The 20,061-nt window shown below is 37.3% G+C and overlaps 1 protein-coding gene across 2 annotated transcripts; it reads right to left on the bottom strand.

Moving 5' to 3' along the window:
- Positions 1–14,709: 14,709 nt before the first annotated feature.
- LOC119769933 lies at positions 14,710–15,750 on the bottom strand. 2 transcript variants are annotated; one of them, XM_038263801.1, is made up of 3 exons: positions 15,300–15,750; positions 14,992–15,234; positions 14,710–14,916 (listed from the first exon to the last, which is right to left on the bottom strand). In XM_038263801.1, exons 1-3 carry the CDS (start codon positions 15,378–15,380, stop codon positions 14,821–14,823), a joined length of 420 nt encoding a protein of 139 aa, XP_038119729.1. In that variant the 5' UTR covers positions 15,381–15,750; the 3' UTR covers positions 14,710–14,820. The 2 variants fall into 2 exon arrangements, with proteins under 2 accessions (XP_038119729.1, XP_038119728.1); XM_038263800.1 differs by having other exon boundaries at positions 14,710–15,234.
- Between the last annotated feature and the right edge of the window lie 4,311 nt (positions 15,751–20,061).

Raw genomic sequence — 20,061 nt, 5'->3', positions numbered from 1 at the left:
AAAATGGACATTAACGAATTAAGGGCGATCTTGGCATCGTACAGAATGAATGTCAGAGATTTCAGTTTTTCAGCTGGAAATACACAGACGATTGTCGAGCTGGGCAAGCTGATGAAGATGTTTCCGTTGAAAGCAGCAAACGTGTTGATTAATTTTGTCGAAGCGGTGGCTGACATCGTATCAACTGGGAACGTTCCCACTCGTGAGACATTCGAGAACTTTGAGAAACCTTATCAGAAGTTGCAAAAGTTTTTCGCAAGTGATGAATCAATGTTTGCTCGTCAGCTCGACGTGCTGATTGGGTGTCCACCATCACGCGAGTTTGAATCGATCTTTCAAAGCATAAACCACCAGATTGAGTACATCGCTCAGGCAATCCACCGCATCGACGAAGCCGTCGAGAGTGGCAAAGATAAATTAGAGTACGTCCAACGCCAGGCAATGGTTATTTCGAATCGTGTTATCAAATTGACCAAAATTATTGCAAACCAATTTACCCAATCTGTTGTGCAGTTGGCTGATCGAATTCAAGTTGCAAACGTTCTCGCAGCTGAGACGTTATTAGTGAATAGTACATTGCAAGCCGTAGATGGAATCATAAACTCAACGCGATCAGCGGTTCTCAACGCGAGTATTTCTGCCCTTGACGCGTATGTAGCAGGACAGCAGAGTATCAGGACGAATCTCAGTATATCAATTGGACAGTTGTCGGTTTATAAGAACATCAGAGTATTGGGCCATTTGTCTCACGAGATTGAAGAGTCGTACAATCATTTGTATCACTATTTGCATGGTCAGAACCATTCAGACATCGATCAAATCAAGCAATACTATAACAAGACTGTTGTAAACTCTGAAATTTCAATCAACAAAACAACGGAAATACTGCTTGACACTGCACAACGCACAGTGCTAGAGTTTATCGACTTTTTCCTAGAAGGTCGATTTTCCGACCAGTGCCTGGCGGAGCATCAATATCCGTTAGTAGTGACATACTCAAAGTTCACATCAAGCGTTACCGAATGCCTTGACCAGGAAAAGTCGTTCTGGAACCAAACCGTTCAAGCGTTCAACGCTAGCGTGAACCTTCTTCAGTCCAGCACCAATAAGGTGGCAGCAAGTATCGCCCGATGTGCAGGTTTCGCAAGTTGTGTAACACCTCCGCCGCCACTACCACAACCCGTCGCAAGATCTCTATCGTGTACCGGTGGTCTAAATCCTTCAATTGATGCATTATTTCTTGCTAGAACAAAGGCTTGTTTGAAAACGGTAAGCTACTGTTTGACCTGATTAAAAATATACTAAACTAATTCCATTTCTCAGAATCTATGCGACATGCATCGCATCGTCGGCATCCTAAAACCTCAGTTTGAGCAGGTCGATCGACTGATCAAGTTGGACGTTGACGCGAGTATGTTTCGTTTGGAGAATTGCTTGAAGACGCGATTGAGCGAGTTGGTCGCAGAGCTGAGGAGTACGCGGGCTTCGTTTCGAGCGTGCATGAAGCAGATCGACGAGTGCCCTGTGGAGGAGATTTGCGACGACCACAATGAGTCCGACTGGTACGGAATCGATCACGGTCAAAAAGGTCCTGGCAGTGGAGAAAAGGGCGACCGGAATGATTCTGGGGAAGACAGTCACGAGAAGGAAATGGTTGGGCAGGGGGTTTCAAGTTTGTCAGTCGATTAAATGGAAAGCAGCACACAACATTTTAAAATAGATTTAATTTCTTTTTCTGGTGAAAATGGCCCTGACCAACTGATCCACCTAAAATAACTGTTGTTCGATGTTCGTTAAAATAACTATGGGACGATCGCAGCATCTTAGTTTCTATATCCCATAAATTCCCAAGCGATAACAGCTCATTCGTATGCAAATAAGGGTAGCCGGCATGACTGGCGAAACTGGACGCATGCGAAACTAGTTCTTTGCTTTGAAAATAGTCAACCGCGGAATTAGAATGGTAATGGCTGCTCAAAACAGCTGATATATTATAGGTTCAAGATCTGTCTCTGAACCGTCTTCCACACTTAATTCGTTTGATCGTAACGGGAATTTTGCTAATAGTGATGCTCCGATCCAAACTGCACGATTATCAAAAGTAGGTTAGAATCACGGTGATTTTGGATGTTTTGGGAATAAATAGTAGGAAATTTGGCGCGTGTTGCCAGTGAAGTTTTAACTGTTGGGTGTGGAACACCTTCCAGCAGACAGGGACGATGGCAAGCTTTAAGCTTTGGTTGGTTATTTTGGCGGCTTGTTTGGTGCAGGGACAGGTACGAACTAATTTTGTGAAATTATGTTTTTTTTGATAATTTAATTATTACCTTCGATAGGCACTCCCTGATCCAGGTCTTAGCAGAGCTGCTCCACCTCCTCCACCAGCACCAGGTTCCTGCAATTTCTTCGATGTTGTGGATAGTTCCCCACTGGCAGCAAACATTCAAACCCTTAAGATGCAGATTCTTGGTTCAATTAGCTTTGTCGAAGCGTTCACCTTAGATCTCGCAGGGCAAACCGATAGACTTCCGACTATAGTGACAAGCATTAAGAGTGTTGGAACTCAGGCCCTTACAGTGGTGAAAAATTTCATGGAAACAATCGAGCGCATGGCATCGGATAGGACTGTGCCAGTTCCTGAGCTGCTCGAATTGTTTGAAAAGCCCTACAAAAATCTGAAAAAGTTTTCACCAGAGTTCTTCGAGCCTTTCATCAACGAAATCCGAGATCACATGGGGTGTACTGTGGCATATGATGTGCATACAATCGCTAAAGGAATTCTTCATCAGGCCAATCAAATTGCAACAATTATAGAACGCCTTGAAAAGGTTGTTAAGGACTCTTGCCGTCGTCAGAAGGATATGGTGCAGCTGGTGCGAGTTCTATCGAATCGAGTGGAGAAAATATCTATAATAGTGACGGAAGCTCAGGCCCTTGCGGTAAATGCCGTTGATGGCATTCGCCAGGCTGCGCAACTGCTCATTACAGTTGACACTGCCCGTAATTCGACGAGAGATATGATAAAGTTTAACCGAGATGGTCTACGACAAATTGCGGCTATGATTCGAGATTCTGCTACCACGAATTTCATTTCTGGTCTAGAATTTATTAAAGCCAATTTTAGTACGTCCATCCATCAACTGGCTGTTTTCGATACTAGCCGTAAGCTTTCCAAATTGGCGAAAGAGTTTGACCATGAGTACGTTCAGTTGTTCAAATTTCTTCAGGATCAAAACAGCACCGGTGTAGCTGATATTAAACAATACTATCGTCGCATCGTAAAAAATATTGAAGCCTCAGCCAAAAAAGTGTCTGAAAAATTTCTGGATTCAGCGTCCCGCACAGCACTCAAGCTGGTTGACATTGTCCTGGAACGTGGCCCCGACTCTGACCCATGCTTCACTCAGTTTACACCCCAAGTAATGATGCCATTCAGTGCACTATCTGAACGTATTTTCGCGTGCACCACAATGGAGCAACCTCGCTGGACCGCAGTTGTTGCAGCAGTCAAATCAAGTATTGATCTTTTGAACATCACCTATGACCAACTTGTAATGAACATCGCAGGATGTGCTAGATATACAAACTTTGCCACTGATAGTTCACACTACCTTGAGGCCAAGGCCTGTTTGAAAACGGTAAATTTTTCGAGTTTTAACCAGCCAACTCACTAACATTTTCATTCAATTGACAGAATCGGGAGGATTTCAACCACACAGTAAAGATTCTCCAGCCTCAGTTGGAGGCCATCAACAATGCGATCAAGCTGGACGTCGACGTGAGCATGTTCCGTGTGGAGAACTGTCTGGCGAATTTCCTGCACGATAGTGTGGCGCAGATGAAGGTTACCCGCACGCTGATTGAACGATGCGCCGGAAGGGTTGACGATTGCCCGCGTAAGAATCGCGACGACGACGAAAACGATTGGTACAACCGGTACAACCTGAAGAGTGGATTTGTCGATGAAAGTGACGAAGCAACCAGCGCAGAGAACGTGAATGTAAGGTTGTACAAGAACGATTCAAAGCAGGAGAATTTCGAGGAAGAAGTCAGCTACGAGATCAACAGTGAGGAGGAAACGATTAACGATGAACAGACGGTTCAGGATCCAAATTCGGAAATTGTTAAAGAAGTTGTTGTTTAATACGGAAATAAAGTCGATAAAGCTTATGAATAAGACTAAAACAAACCTTATTTACATTGTATTACTATTCGTAACAATGGTGCTATAGTAGTTTATGCAACAAGTTGCAAAAAGAGCATTTTTTCAGCACGAGTCGTACATTTATCCAACGAGGTTCACCGAGTTGGATAAATACGACGAGTGCTGAAAAAATCATGTTTTGCAGCGAGTTCCTTACAAGATTTTTTGCAATTCCAAAAAACACCCATTGAGTGAAATTTTAAGTCAAATTTTCATGTATTTTGTCAATAAATCGTTTAATTCATAAAAATGTTGAAAAGTGTTACTTTTTCGAAACATGTCCTGAAAAGTTAAACTTTTCAGCACCCATTTCAGTGCTGAAAAGTAGAACTTTTCAGCATTTATTTTGAAAAGTGTTGCTATTCGATTCTGTTATTTTTGGTACAGAAAAGTAGGCTATTTCGTCGTTCAAGAATGACAGGAAAAGTAAGTAGTTTCACGACGGAATTGCAAAATAGTAGTTTATGCAACAAGTTGCAAAAAGAAGATTTTTTCAGCACGAGTCATACATTTATCCAACGAGGTTCACCGAGTTGGATAAATATGACAAGTGCTGAAAAAATCAATTTTTGCAACGAGTTCCATACAACATTTTTTGCAATTCCTAAAAACACCCTTTGAGTGGAATTGTAAGTCAAATGCTCATGTATTTTGTCAATTAACCGTTTAAAACAAAATAATGTTGAAAAGTAATACTTTTCGAAACAAGTGCTGAAAAGTTCAACTTTTCAGCATCCATTTCAGTGCTGCAGTGCAAGATTTTTTGCAATTCCAAAAAACACCCATTGAGTGAAATTTTAAGTCAAATTTTCATGTATTTTGTCAATAAATCGTTTAATTCATAAAAATGTTGAAAAGTGTTACTTTTTCGAAACATGTCCTGAAAAGTTAAACTTTTCAGCACCCATTTCAGTGCTGAAAAGTACAACTTTTCAGCATTTATTTTGAAAAGTGTTACTATTCGATTCTGTTATTTTTGGTACAGAAAAGTAGGCTTTTTCATCGTTCAAAAATGACAGGAAAAGTAAGTAGTTTCACGACGGAATTGCAAAAAGCATATTTTAGACATCACCTGAACATTTTTCAGGTTAAGAGTGCATTTTAATAAAGATATCACCTCCATCGTTATTAATCGTGCCCCTTGAGTAAACTGCTGAAACGAAAACTCCAGTTCACAGTGAAATCGATGCTGTCGTGCCATCTTGCCGCACGTCGCTTCATGGCGTTCCGAGAAAAACGTGTATTAATGTTTGACCTACAATAAACAAAAAACGCAATGTAAACAATAACAAACACTTTTTGATCGTTTCACACTGTTTGATCGTTTGATGTTTGATCGTTTCGAAATGTAGTAGAATTTGGTTGCCGGAGTCTCGAGTTAAAGTTAAAAAAAATTACGGTTGTCGGGCATGTACGTGTGTCAAACGCGTTCAGACCTGAAATCCCCTTTTCCAGTTGTCATACTTAAGCAATTTCTAGGGCGTGTCAAGACAACAACACACGGATTTTTTTTGTTTTCATTAAATATCTCGGTATTGAAATCGAATTTTGGAGTTCTTTAAAAGTCAAAAGGTCAGAAATTGTGAGCTGCGATCTTAACTCAATTTGGTCCAAAATCATGGCGACAAGAGAGCACGACAACGACAAAATGATGCTCATAATCCATAATAAACCCGTTCATAATTTACAACATGTTCTCTCACCTCCATCGAGCTTTCCCTTCAGGGAAAGAGCCAAACTCGGTCAAAAACTGCAACACTGCTTTCGCGTCTGCTGAAAAGAGAAGGCAAAAAAGTCTTCTAGCTGCCAGTGAAATCTTCATTTTGTACCGTCTCCTAAGAAAATGCATCGTAAAAAAAGAGAGTTGTACTTACACGAATGCTTACTAAGCAGTCAGTTTTCACCTCTGTGGGGTTTGCAAGAGAGATCGGAACTCATTTTTTCTATTTATTTACGGAAGAAAAATCATCAAAATTCATGTCATCCTATCACTTTTTGGTGATAAAAGACACGCACGAGAAGATTTGCGTGAAACGTTGTCGTAAGGGGTAATTTTTGCCCCTGATCAAGAATCCAAGGTCCGTTTTTTTTATATTTCGTGACGGAGGGGCGGTAAGACCCCTTAAATTTTTCATTTTTAAGGACAATTTAATGTACTTTTCGTATCTACATTAACCCACATTAAAATGGCGAATGCAAAAGAGTTTAATCTTAATCAAACTTTTTTTTTGTTTTAAAAACTGTTAAATTTTTTTGGCAATAGTGGTTTATCTTGGTCATATTTCTAGACGTTAAAAACTAGATGCTGCTCTAATGCGTGGAGTAAGTAACCTGACATAAAAGCAATGGACGATCTACTTATTTAAAGGAATCCCCCAAATCGACCGAGGAATTCTAGATTGAGAAATTCTTGAAATCTACATCCTTCGGCTAAGTTGCATAGTTCTTATTGAGAAAAATAGATACACGAAAAAATAAACATTTTTTTTACAAAAAAAATCAATTTAGAAAATTCGCATTTTTTGTTCATTGAATTTTTGCCGACTAGTTTTGACTTTTTTAAATTGTGATTTTTGTAGAACCTAATTTTTTTGTTAAATCGAGTTTGCAATTGGAAGAAATTGACAGTTTATTTGATTAAGTGCACCGTTTTCAAATTCAAATAATTTTTTTTGGATCGCTAATAACTTTTAAGGATAGAATTTTACAGCTTTGTTATACTCTACAAAGTTGTAGATAATCAAACTTTCACACGAGAATCTAATTTTTGGGAATATTTGGATGGAAGTGAATTTCCGTGCAGAGCAGCGGTGTCTGTATAATCTTGACGAAAAATCTGTAGATAGTCTGTTTTTTTACTCATCACTTATTTTTATTAGGACCTCTTAGGTGCTGCGATCACGTTAGCGGAGATCCATAAACAATGTGGACACTTTAGGGGGGGTTGGAATTACTCTATAAATGAGAGGAAGGCACCAACCACCTAAAGTTGTATTAAGTAACGTTTTTTTCGCAAATTTCCTACAATTTCAATTTTAATACAATTTCCTACAACATTGATGATTGGACCACTGGTTGCTGAGATACAGTGGATAAAAGAAAAAGAAACAGGAATATTTATTGTTTTTAAGTCTCTCCCAAACAACCCTTTATTCTCTTTTTTCGATATCTTAGCATCTAATGGACTGACATTCAATGTTGAAATATTAAACATTCGTGAAATTGTCCGATCTTTTTGAAAACAATATTTAGAATTATTATCAATATTAACATTTCAAAAAGGCGTAATATTTAAATTTATGAAAAAAATTGAACTTATTGTATGTTGAAAAATAACAATAACCATTTCGACTTCTTTTTAAAATTTTGGACCCATCTTTTTTTATAATTCACAACTGATTTGAATGTTTTGGTGGTGTTTTAGATCTAATTCTGGCAAGGTAAGGATTTGAAATCGTGAAAATCCAACGAAACGAAAACTAATTTAGTCGCCCAACATGATAAACATGTTTTATTTCTTGATTAATTTAACAAATGCATAACATAATTCATTCACGAATCACAACGCGTTTAAATTAATAGCAGTTTGGTAAATTCCATCTCTGCTAACACCAATCTTAACACGAACCGCACGTGCCAAGTCAAACTTGGACAAACTCTTAGCTCAAGGATGAAAATTAGAAATGCAAAAACAGAAAGTTTCCTCCCTCTCCACTGAAGTGTTACACCCTTGACGCGAGGGGGGGTGGCCACGGGCGGAAAAATATCGTCGGGCATAAATCTTGCGCGCCCGAAAAATAAGACGCGCGCGCTCATTTCGAAGCTCGTTTGTTGTTTGTTTTAGGAACGAACCACCGCCGTCACCACCGTCTTCTTTAGCATATCGTATTGCGCGGACTCTTGGAGACATGACGAAACGCTTTTTTTTCCTCCCTCCGCCAAGTTTGTGACTAATAGCAAGCTGTTGTGTGTCGTACACAGCCAATAAGTACGCGGGTTTTTGCGTGTGAAGCAAAAAAATCCTAGAGTAATTGTAGTAATTTTGGTCATTTTTGAAATCTATCTCTTAAAAAAATACACTATAAAAATAAAATTGCAACCAAATTTGAAATAACTATCATATTTCACAGAATAATTTTTTAAATAGTGTTATTAAAAAGCTTCAGAGCCCTTAATACGCCATAGTCGAAGAAGCATAATTTATGATTTTAATGAATTTTAGCTCGGTTGACGTTGATTGGCTTTTGGTTCGCCCCCCAGCAAGCTGTTGGTTAGGGAATTAATAACCATTTTTCCTATAACTCATTTGACAAGCGCCAAATTGGTGGCTCTGGTGGTGCAAGTAATGCTTAAATTAGCGCAGGTTACGTTTCAATGTGGAAGTGACAATTGAGACAAGTGGTGTTACTTCTTGCTTGAGTGTTTTTCTTGTTGTTGGATTAAGCAACAACAAAAAAGTCTGATTTGAACTTCGTGGAAACAACTTGTACCCACACAGATTTCGCTGACAAAGGAGCAAAGAGGCAGAATTAATCGGTGATAATGATTTCCACGAAGGAAAACTTGTCTTGGCGTTCTGCAGCAATTTTTATTCCAAGAAGATTGTTGATTAAACTTTATAAAATGTGCTAAGTTTTATTAAATGTTTTAGCCAATAAAGAACAAATGCGTATTAATTTATAAGCTAGGTACAAAACTGATGCTAACTCTTGACAAAAATCCTATGGAAACTAATAGGAACTGCCACAAAAAATCTTTTTATTCAAAAAATGTTAAAAGCTCTTCACAAACAGTCATTCTCAACCCCAAATGTGCGGTCTAATGAAGAAAACTTGCTCATTCGCGTGCTCTAATGTCATTTTGGAAGCAACTACAGCACAAAACTAAACCGAATCTCACACACACTCAGTATACATTCGGTGCAAACGGGAGTCAGCTGTGACGATGCATTTGCTTTAATTTTCTATTTTAGTTAAAATCATAAATCTGACACGATGTTTCCCCAGGCGCAGCGCACAACGGGAAACAATGCAAAATAAAAACAGCATAAAATGAATGCCATTTTCCCGGGGACAGGACATGAGCAGCAAAAACAATAGAAAAAAAAGTAAAACTCCCGTGGACACTCTGGAAAAGTATTTGCATTAGCGACGCCGCGCACAACCCTCTTCGGTGGACAAACAGGAAGGGGACGTACGTACTGGATCCACGTGGCATCTACACAGGAAGCCCAGTGCAAGGACGTAACCGTAAAGTTGGCTCCATTTATGCCCTCCTCGCCACGTGCACCCCAAGTCCGCTTGGAAGTCGGCCAACACGCGCTGGAAGCTGTTGGTGCCGCCGCCAGCAGCAGTGTGTCGTGATTTGGGTCCTTCATTAGCTGCTTGCTTCTCAACTCTTAGTTGGATGCAGTTCAAATGTCTATTTCGTTTGTGGGAAATAAAAAAAAAGTTTGACTTCTCAAATAGCAAAAAAAAAAAAGAAAGGAAAACAGGAAAATTCAAACATTGAGACATCCCTACGACACATCCTTTTCGTGTGAAAAAGCAGGAAAACGGAAAATGTAAATTTAACAACTTTGCTATTGTCTCTCTAGTTGAGCTGGCGTAAGGACCAACTGTTCAGCAGCGCGCTACTTATTCTTCTGCTGTAGGGACAAAGTTTTGCAGAATGCAAACTTTCCTTCCGCCCGGAGTGGTGGGTACTGTCAGCAGCAACAACTACGGGTGTAACACGGTGTAATGGTGGATGCACCACGCCTTCAAGAAAGGAAACACCGCGGATGGCTATCACGGAGCAAAGTTTTGCCTTTGAATGTTTAAGCTAGGAGTGCCATTCTAGGCCACGTAATCTTACGACTGTCTGCCTTGTAACAGCTTTACAAAGTTAACTGGCCAGAGCTTGCAGTGGGGTGGCCGACTTTTACGGTCATTAGCTGTGCAGATTAGTGATAAAAATAAGTTTCTGTTCCAAACTTGGACATTACTTCTTTCGAGCAATCGTTTGTGCGTTTTTTTATTGTAAAATGAATATTTTCAAACGATTACAAGATGATCCTACAGTCCAGACTCGATTAACAAAAACAAAAACAAAAACAAAAACAAAAACAAAAACAAAAACAAAAACAAAAACAAAAACAAAAACAAAAACAAAAACAAAAACAAAAACAAAAACAAAAACAAAAACAAAAACAAAAACAAAAACAAAAACAAAAACAAAAACAAAAACAAAAACAAAAACAAAAACAAAAACAAAAACAAAAACAAAAACAAAAACAAAAACAAAAACAAAAACAAAAACAAAAACAAAAACAAAAACAAAAACAAAAACAAAAACAAAAACAAAAACAAAAACAAAAACAAAAACAAAAACAAAAACAAAAACAAAAACAAAAACAAAAACAAAAACAAAAACAAAAACAAAAACAAAAACAAAAACAAAAACAAAAACAAAAACAAAAACAAAAACAAAAACAAAAACAAAAACAAAAACAAAAACAAAAACAAAAACAAAAACAAAAACAAAAACAAAAACAAAAACAAAAACAAAAACAAAAACAAAAACAAAAACAAAAACAAAAACAAAAACAAAAACAAAAACAAAAACAAAAACAAAAACAAAAACAAAAACAAAAACAAAAACAAAAACAAAAACAAAAAAAACAAAAACAAAAACAAAAACAAAAACAAAAACAAAAACAAACAAAAAACAAACAAAAACAAAAACAAAAACAAAAACAAACAAAAAAAACAAAAACAAAAACAAAAACAAAAACAAAAACAAAAACAAAAACAAAAACAAAAACAAAAACAAAAACAAAAACAAAAACAAAAACAAAAACAAAAACAAAAACAAAACAAAAACAAAAACAAAAACAAAAACAAAAACAAAAACAAAAACAAAAACAAAAACAAAAACAAAAACAAAAACAAAAACAAAAACAAAAACAAAAACAAAAACAAAAACAAAAACAAAAACAAAAACAAAAACAAAAACAAAAACAAAAACAAAACCGCTGAACTTCTCAATGCAAACTTTGGAGAAAACCCTGAAATTTCTGGATACCTCTCATCAATCCTACAACTTTTGATAACAGTAACAACATTTCAAAAGGGCGAAACCAACGAACCTGCCGTTTCGGGAAAATCAACATTTATAATTTTGCAATTTCGATCAATTCCTATTTCCACAAAAAAGCATGAAAACCATCAATGTTGTCCAAACGTAATAGAAAATAGCAATAATTTCATCATAGAGAGCAATTTGAAATTAATTAAGGAGCAGTTCTCTACGGAATCGGTCTTTTTTCTTTAATTTTAATTTTTGTATTTTTTAATCCGGCTGAAACTTTTTTGGTGCCTTCGGTATGCCCAAAGAAGCCATTTTGCATCATTAGTTTGTCCATATAATTTTCCATACAAATTTGGCAGCTGTTCATACAAAAATGATATGTGAAAATTCAAAAATCTGTATCTTTTGAAGGAATTTTTTGATCGAGTTGGTGTCTTCGGCAAAGTTGTAGGTATGGATATGGACTACACTGAAAAAAATGCTACACGGTAAAAAAATTTTGGTGATTTTTTATTTAACTTTTTGTCACTAAAACTTGATTTGCAAAAAAACACTATTTTTATTTTTTTATTTTTTGATATGTTTTAGAGGACATAAAATGCCAACTTTTCAGAAATTTCCAGAATGGGCAAAAAATCTTTGACCGAGTTATGATTTTTGAATCAATACTGATTTTTCAAAAATCGAAATATCGGTCGTAAAAATTTTTCAACTTCATTTTCGATGTAAAATCGAATTTGCAATCAAAAAAATCAAGACTAACATTTCAAATGGGTGTAATATTGAATGTTTGGCCCGTTTAAAATGTTAGTCTTAATTTTAAAATTTTGAAAATATTTTTTTCGAAAAGATCGGAAAATTTCACGAATGTTTCATGTTTAACATTGTAAATCGGACCTATAGTTGCTGAGATATCGACATTAGAAAATGGTGGGTTGTTTGGGTGAGACTAAGAAAACATCAATTTTCCTGTTTTTTAGCCTTTGCATAGCAATATCTCAGCAACTATGGGTCGCATCAACAAAGTTCAGCTTTTCTCAGCTTTTCAAAAATATTTTTTTCAAGGGTGGGCAAACATGGGCACCAATTTTAAAAAATGAAAAACTGCGACTATTTTCAAAAAAGTTACCTAAAAATGGCTATAACTTGAAAACGGTGCACTTTATCAAAAAATCACTAAAGTACTTTTTGATTGCAAATTCGATTTTACATCGAAAAATGAAGTTGAAAAATGTTTGCGACCGTATTTCGATTTTTTGAAAAAATCAGTATTGATTCAAAAAATCATAACTCGGTCAAAGATTTTTGCCCACTCGGGAAATTTCTGAAAAGTTGGCATTTTATGTCCTCTAAAACATATCAAAAATAAAAAAATTAAAAATAGCGTTTTTGCAAATCAAGTTTTAGTGACAAAAAGTTTAATAAAAAATCACCAAAATTTTTTTTACCGTGTATCATTTTTTTTTCAGTGTAGTCCATATCCATACCTACAACTTTGTCGAAGACACCAATTCGATCAAAAAATTCCTTCAAAAGATACAGATTTTTGAATTTTCACATATCATTTTTGTAAGGACAGCTGCCAAATTTGTATGGAAAATTATATGGACAAACTAATTATGCAAATTGGCTTCTTTGGGCATACCGAAGGCACCAAAAAAGTTTCAGCCGGATTAAAAAATACAAAAAAAATCGAATGACCGAAAACTCAGAGAATTGCTCTAAGGTATTTTTGCTATTAAAAATTGAGAAAAAGAAATTACGCCCTTTTGAAGAGCGTGCCTACATTTTCACCCCACCGTATTCGCCACCCACTCAACCAAAACAACGGTTTCGCCCGTCAGGATACGCCACAAAGCAGAAGTAAACAACAGATTCGCCCTTTTTTGTTTTTTTCATTTTTCGGGTTTTTAAGGAAAAAAGTGGTTAAACTACTATTTTATCATTGTGAAACGTTACAGTCAGTGATAATACAGTGATATTTGCGACATCAGTGAAAAACGGGTCTAGAAGTAAAGTAAAAAACGTTACTTAATCCACCTTTAGGTGGTTGGTGCCTTCCTCGCATTCATAAAGTGAATACACTACACAGCCTCAAAAAAGTGTATAAATAACACTTATTTTCAAAATATCTGAGATCCGGCCTCAAAAAAGTGTATAAAAACACTAAAGTACTAACATTACACTAACTTTTGATAGGGTTGTCAGATCTTCAATCTTGTGGGCTTGTTGGACAGGGCTTTTGATTACCTATCTAACGATGGGTCGCATGATAGATCCGAGATAAAAATGTGTATAAATAACGCTTAAGTGCTCATAACTTTTGATGGGGTTGTCAGATCTTCAATCTTTTGAACGAATTGGAAAGGTCTTTCAAATACCTTTCTACCAATATATAGCATGACGGGGTTTCTTACAAAAACCACCCTTTTTACAATCTTCCAAAGTTTAGCTAAACATTTTTTTAAGCATAACTTTTGAAGTACTTTTGTAAACCTAATAATATTAACTAGGGTTTTGTGGGACCCCAAGACGGATCGAATGAGACCAAAACGGTCCAAATCGGTTCAGCTAATCCGGAGATAATCGTGTGCATATTTTTCAGAGCACGGACTTACAAACATACACACGCACAGACATTTGTTCAGAATTTGATTCTGTGTCGATAGGTATAGAGTTAGGGGAAATTCCAGCATGCCTCTAATGTTGCCATATCAGCACTTTGACATTCAATTACAGCTCATTAAAAGCGTTTTCAGCTGAAATCGAGTTATAAATAGCTCAACAAGAAGTGAGCAAGCAAGTTTCTATCAAAAGTTTTGCAAAATAAGTTGTTTAAATAGTGAAAATCAGCAAATTGGATGGAATTAGGAGCGAGTGATTAACCTGCCAAAGATACGAGAATTTTCCCCTATCTAAGCCCGATCTCACGCACACTAGCTTACCATTTGTTTTTGCTGGCGACCACAAAATTTAACCTAAAAATCCATGTGTACGTACACGCAATACATGCGCACGTAGATAGCTCTATACGTGAAGGTAGGTCTACGAGGTCGAATAAAGAAGTTAATTTTTCGAGTGATTTTATAGCCTTTCCTCATTGAGGTGAGGAAAGCAAAAAGAGTTTTAAAATGCATTTTACACTAGTTCAGTTGTTTTGTAATCATTTTTTTAAAAAAAATGTAAGATTTGACGAAAACCAAAATTTGAGCGAAAAAAAAACTTGTTGCGGTATTGTACATCGAAAAATTACAAAAATTCAAAAGATTTTTGAATAAACCTTAAAATCCTAAAAATGATTCTAAACGCAGGGGAAGACATTTTAAATAAATTTCAGTTGATTAAACTTGTTTTTCCATTGAAATTTTGCAGTTTTTGGGACAATATTTTTCGGCATCTGATTTTGGGGTTTATTGTGAGGGAAGGGGGGTGGGTTTGCGTTTCGGACGTACTTGTACTTGTAGGGCTTCCTTTCAAACAGCTGTTCCAGGTGAAGTTATGCGAACCTCAAGTCTTGCAGGTGCTCGATGATCAGTCTGGGATTTTTACCGGCAGTCGAATCCAGGTCGTGGATTTTGCTTGTCATCGAGTAGACCGGCAGGTTGCGTATGAACGAACGTAATTCGGACGATGCTTTTGTCCTGCGGGATATGCGGCCAGTAGTTAACGTCAATCAACCCTAGGGACGAACCGTCGTCCGAGGTATCGATACAAACCAGATCTCCAATCTCACCACGGCACTGATCAGTGCGTGACGAGATAATCGGAATAATTCCAACCTCGTCGAACTTGTCATCCGCTTCACCCAGCATGCCCAACAAGAAAGCCGGTGGCTGAACGATTTGCACCAGCTCACGGCAATCAATTTCCGCTGCGTTCTTTATCCGAATCCGGATCCGAGGCAGGCCTCGTTGCCATACAATCAGGCGGACCTTGAGCAAATTCTTCGACGGGACGGTCTAAAACAGAGGGAAGAGGGTGGTCATTACAAACCTAAAAACAAGTTAAAGTGATCCGGCCAGACCTTTTCCAGCACCACAACCCGGTAGCAGTTATTGTAGGTGCTGCGTAGATGCTTTTCCGCGTAGATGCTAAATCTCGCCATACTGGACACAGCTGGTTGGTGTCGTTCAGCTACTTGTCGCAATCCGCTTCGCCGAGCAAAAACTTCCGTTGATCTCCTTGTCCACCACTCAAGTCGTTGTCAAACTTTGTTTATTTCCATTTTGAAAACACAGGGTGATTCTGATAAAAAAATGACAGACGATGCAGACGATGATCGACCAACAGAGCTGTGCCATTCTGTTCTATCCCAGTCAAGGCGTTCTGTCAGGATTCGGGCAAAGTTCTAACCCGGTGGTTGGTCACTTTTTCGTTTGACACTTTTTTAGTTTGTACCCCGTTGGTTGGTCAAAGTCAAACTAAAAATTGACGAACTGTCACTTTTTACACGGCGCTCACGCACATTATCAAAACAAACGTTTGGTAGTGTGTGTGAACTCCGTGTAAAAGGGGTGTCAAACTAAAACGTGACCCCGTTCGTTTGACAACAGTTGGTGTCAAACCATCGGGGTTTGAGTGTATTCCCTAAGACTGTCTGCAGCGCGAAGTTTTATAATTGTTTCAAATTGCGAGCAGTTTTAGATTTTTAGAACTGGCGGAAATGAAACTAGAACACGGTGCTCGCAACGCGCTGATCTAAATATTGTTTCAAAAAAAAATGCTTTTAATTGTGTGCGTATGATTATCAACACAGCATCACAGTGTGTGTGTAAGAATACGAGGATATCTTTATATATCTGATTTTTTTTGAAACTGAGTTCTATTCCAGTTCCAAATCGTCTGACGTTTGAAACAAACTCGTCGAGCAGTTTTATTCCGGTTTCAAAATACTGCTCGAAAAATAAAACTGCAACTCCGCGTTGCGGGTGGTCTGTTTCAGTTCTATTTGAAAAATGAAACAGCTAGAACAAAGTAGAGCCGCGTTGCAACCAGTCTAATAAAATCGGTGTGCCTAGGGAGCATTCTTTAATTACGTAACGCAAAAAATCGGATTTTTTAGACCCCCCTCTCGTAACAAAATTTCCATACAAATCTTTAAAAAATTGAATGGAGCGTGACACGGCCTCCGACCCCCCCTCCGCCCCAACTGCGTTACGTAATAAAAGAACGCTCCCCTAGTTGAATATACCATAAATAGTGTTCACTACAAGGTTCACTATTGTGGATTTAACTCGTAGCTGGATTTTCTGGCATCTTCTCACGGTCATTGGAAACGGTCGTGGATAGACCTAGGGTTTCCAGCTGGAGTGAAAAAATCAATTGATAGGAAAATTATGGATTAAAATTTTGCTTTTTATCACTTCTCTGACATCAGGAATAATTGAGTACTAAAGCCCTATGTAATTTTTATGTACAACGGTAAAAATCACGATTAAAACCATTTCTGATCACTTTTTTAATTTTAATCCGAATTTTTTTTTGACAAGACAACATTTTTTCGATGGATCAACTATGGTCCACTTGGAACGAGCTGTCAAGTAGGAGCTTTTCTGTCAAGAAGGACGAAGTTAATTTTCCAAAATTGATTTAAAAATCAATTTTAAACTCTATGTGGTCGTTCAAAGGGTCATTGTACTCAGAAAAATAAGCATTATCGCTGTAAACAATAATATCAGCAATCTAAGCCTCATTTTAGGACCCAATTGTTTGAACATGCCCGCAATTTTTTTATTCGGTCGGAAAAATATTAAATTTCTTGAAAAAACTTTCATTTTTAATCACATGATCACCCCTAATTCTGGCTCGATGCCGCCATCATGCGACCGCGTGCTCCGTTTGTTTGTCAACAAAGCTGCATCTGGATGGTGAGACGAAATGAGGGGGGAAGAGATTTTGACATTTTTCTGCCCGCATCTGGCCCGCCGCCTATTTCGTCGGTCAGTGAGCCGCCGGTCGTTTCCAGTGACCGAGTCCAGCTAGGTACTGATCGTACAATATATGGGAAATTAGCTGTTAGGCACACTGATTTATTAAGGTTGCGCCTATCAAGAAGTAATAGATTTTGCCTATTGTCTTAAAAGCTTGAAGAAAATGAGCGCATGACAGACGCAAAGCTTAAACGCAAAGAAATACTGGTGTATGTGTGTTGATATTTGCAAAAAAAATCAACAGCTTTTCGTAAGGGACTATCCATAACCCACGTGGATACTTTTTTGGAAATCTCAACCCAAACCCCCCCCCCCTCCCCGTCGTGGACAATTCAATACAAAAAAATAAGGACAACCGCAACCCCCTCCCCCAAGTGTTCACGTGGTTTATGGATGGTACATATAAGCTTTACAATGTGGCGATTAATTGGAGCGCAGGATTCTTTTATTTCTTGAAATTAGCAAAATCAAATGGCGTCTCGGACGACGCTAGGTGCGACGCAATTTTAAAATAAAACCTCCACGGCCCTTCATGACAGAAAAGGTCCTACTTGACAGCTTGTTCCAAGGGGACCATAGTTGATCCTTAAAAAAATGTTGTCTTGTAATTTTTTTTTTTTGCGTTAACATAAAAAAAGTGATCAGAAATGGTTTTTAATCGAGTTTTTCACCGTTGTACATAAAAATTTACATAAAACTTTAGGACCCAATTTGGGTGGTTTATTTTTTCAAAAAACCTCAAAATTTCAATGGAGTTTGGACTGCAATCAGCTGAAATCAATTTAAAATGCATTCCCCTGCGTTTAGAATCATTTTTAGCATGTTTAATGTTAAATGTTTTTTTTTTGCTAAAATTTTTGTTTTCGTCAAATCTTACATGTTTTTAGATTTCAAAAATATAAGATTTGACGAAAACAAAAAGGCAAAAAACATTTTGCGATACTAAACATCGACAATTTTCAAAAATTCAATGTTGTTGGCTCGTTATTTCAATATTTATATTTTTTTTTTTTGGTTTGTCAAATTGAATATTCCTACAACTTTGTCCAACACACCAAATCGATCAGAAAATCCCTTCTCAAGATACAGATTTTCGAACATTTGTATTACACTTTTCTATGGACAGTTACCAAATTTGTATGGAGACTGGTATGGAAACAGTGTTGCAAAATGAGATATTTGGGGCTATGGAATCGGAGGACAAAGATTCATAAAAAGCCGATTTATGATAACGTAGCAAATCGAAGACCGAGCCACGTAGCCCGGTGGTAACGCTTCCGCCTCGTAAGCGGTAGATCGGGGTTCAAATCCCGACTCGGACCAACACAACTGGTAATCATTTCCCTTCTGGATTCGATTGCTTAGTGAAGGGAAGGTAGTGTATCGTCACACACTGGACCTTATCAAGACACCTTAGGGAGGCGACCTATGGAATGTTAACATTAACCTTAATATGTTTGTCGTGACTTGAGCGGTATTCACTCCAAATTGTCGGAAAATCTTCCGTTTCGGATAAGAAACACAAACGCGTCTTTTCTGGCCAAAGCAAAACACACGACTGATTTATTTCTTGTTTGCACACACATACATCTTCAACTTCTCTCTCGGCTGACCTGATCTCTCTTATTTCGCTAACTCTCTCTCTCTCTCACTCTTCTCTACCACACTCATTCACTACATCCTCGTTCTTCCCTACTCTTATTTTTGTCTTTGTGTCTTTTTTCACTACTGATTTTATTTTGGATTCATATCTTATTAATTAATAATAATCACAAATTCAACTGCAACCTAATGCTCAGCATGGTGTTCGTTGGTATTCTGGAAACACTGCTCATCCCAAGATTCAGTATCGGCAGATCCTTCTCCGGTATCCTTGGTCGAGGTTCATGCAAGTCAAAACCCTAACGTCCATATGGTTTCCTGCAAATAAAAAAATAAAAAAACGAAATACTCCAAAGCGCTCGTGTTATAAATTGATTGAATAATACACAAGAAATTATAACCTACAATCTTCCCAGAAAATGGGTTTGAGAAACAAAAATACTTTACCAATTAGTCCATTAATCGATATCACTATTATTATCCTTTTTTTTTGTTTACATTTTCCTTGAAATCCAATCATAAGCTCAAATTTTAAGTCTTGTAGGCTACGAGCCTATCGTTTCCTAAATCTTCACCTCAAAAAGATTGAAAGTCTAAGTCTTTCAAAAACAAACGATATTTTTTTTTTTTGCATCTTCCCTGAAATCCAATCATGAGCTCAAATTTAAGTCGTGTAGGTTACGGGCCTATCGTTTCTCAAATCATCACCTCAAAAGATTGAAAGTCTAAAATTCTTCACCAACTTCAAAAACAAACGTTATTTTTTTGCATCTTCCCTGAAATCCAATCATGAGCTCCAATTTAAGTCGTGTAGGTTACGAGCCTATCGTTTCTCAAACCATCACCTCAAAAGGATTGAAAGTCTAAAATTCTTCACCGACTTCAAAAACAAACGATATATTTTTTTTTTTGCATTTTCCCTGAAATTCAATCATGAGCTCAAATTTAAGTCTTGTAGGTTACGAGCCTATCGTTTCTCAAATCATCACCTCAAAAGATTGTAAGTCTAAAATTCTTTACCAACTTCAAAAACAAACGATATTTTTGTTTTTTCATCTTCCCTGAAATCCAATCATGAGCTCAAATTTAAGTCGTGTAGGTTACGAGCCTATCGTTTCTCAAATCTTCACCTCAAAAAGATTGAAAGTCTAAGTCTTTCAAAAACAAACGATATTTTTTTTTTGCATCTTCCCTGAAATCCAATCATGAGCTCAAATTTAAGTCGTGTAGGTTACGGGCCTATCGTTTCTCAAA

This window comes from Culex quinquefasciatus, chromosome 3 (genome assembly GCF_015732765.1).
Source record: "Culex quinquefasciatus strain JHB chromosome 3, VPISU_Cqui_1.0_pri_paternal, whole genome shotgun sequence".
Classification (NCBI taxonomy): Eukaryota; Metazoa; Arthropoda; class Insecta; order Diptera; family Culicidae; genus Culex; species Culex quinquefasciatus.
Note: the sequence above shows the minus strand (reverse complement) of the source record. Positions and strands in the feature narration are given on the sequence as shown.

Coding starts and splice junctions, on each gene's coding strand:
- LOC119769933 (XM_038263800.1), bottom strand. CDS start 15,380: ATGGCGAGATTTAGCATCTACGCGGAAAAGCATCTACGCAGCACCTAC. Junction 15,235..15,299: donor GGGTTGTGGTGCTGGAAAAG/GTCTGGCCGGAT, acceptor CCTCTGTTTTAG/ACCGTCCCGTCGAAGAATTT.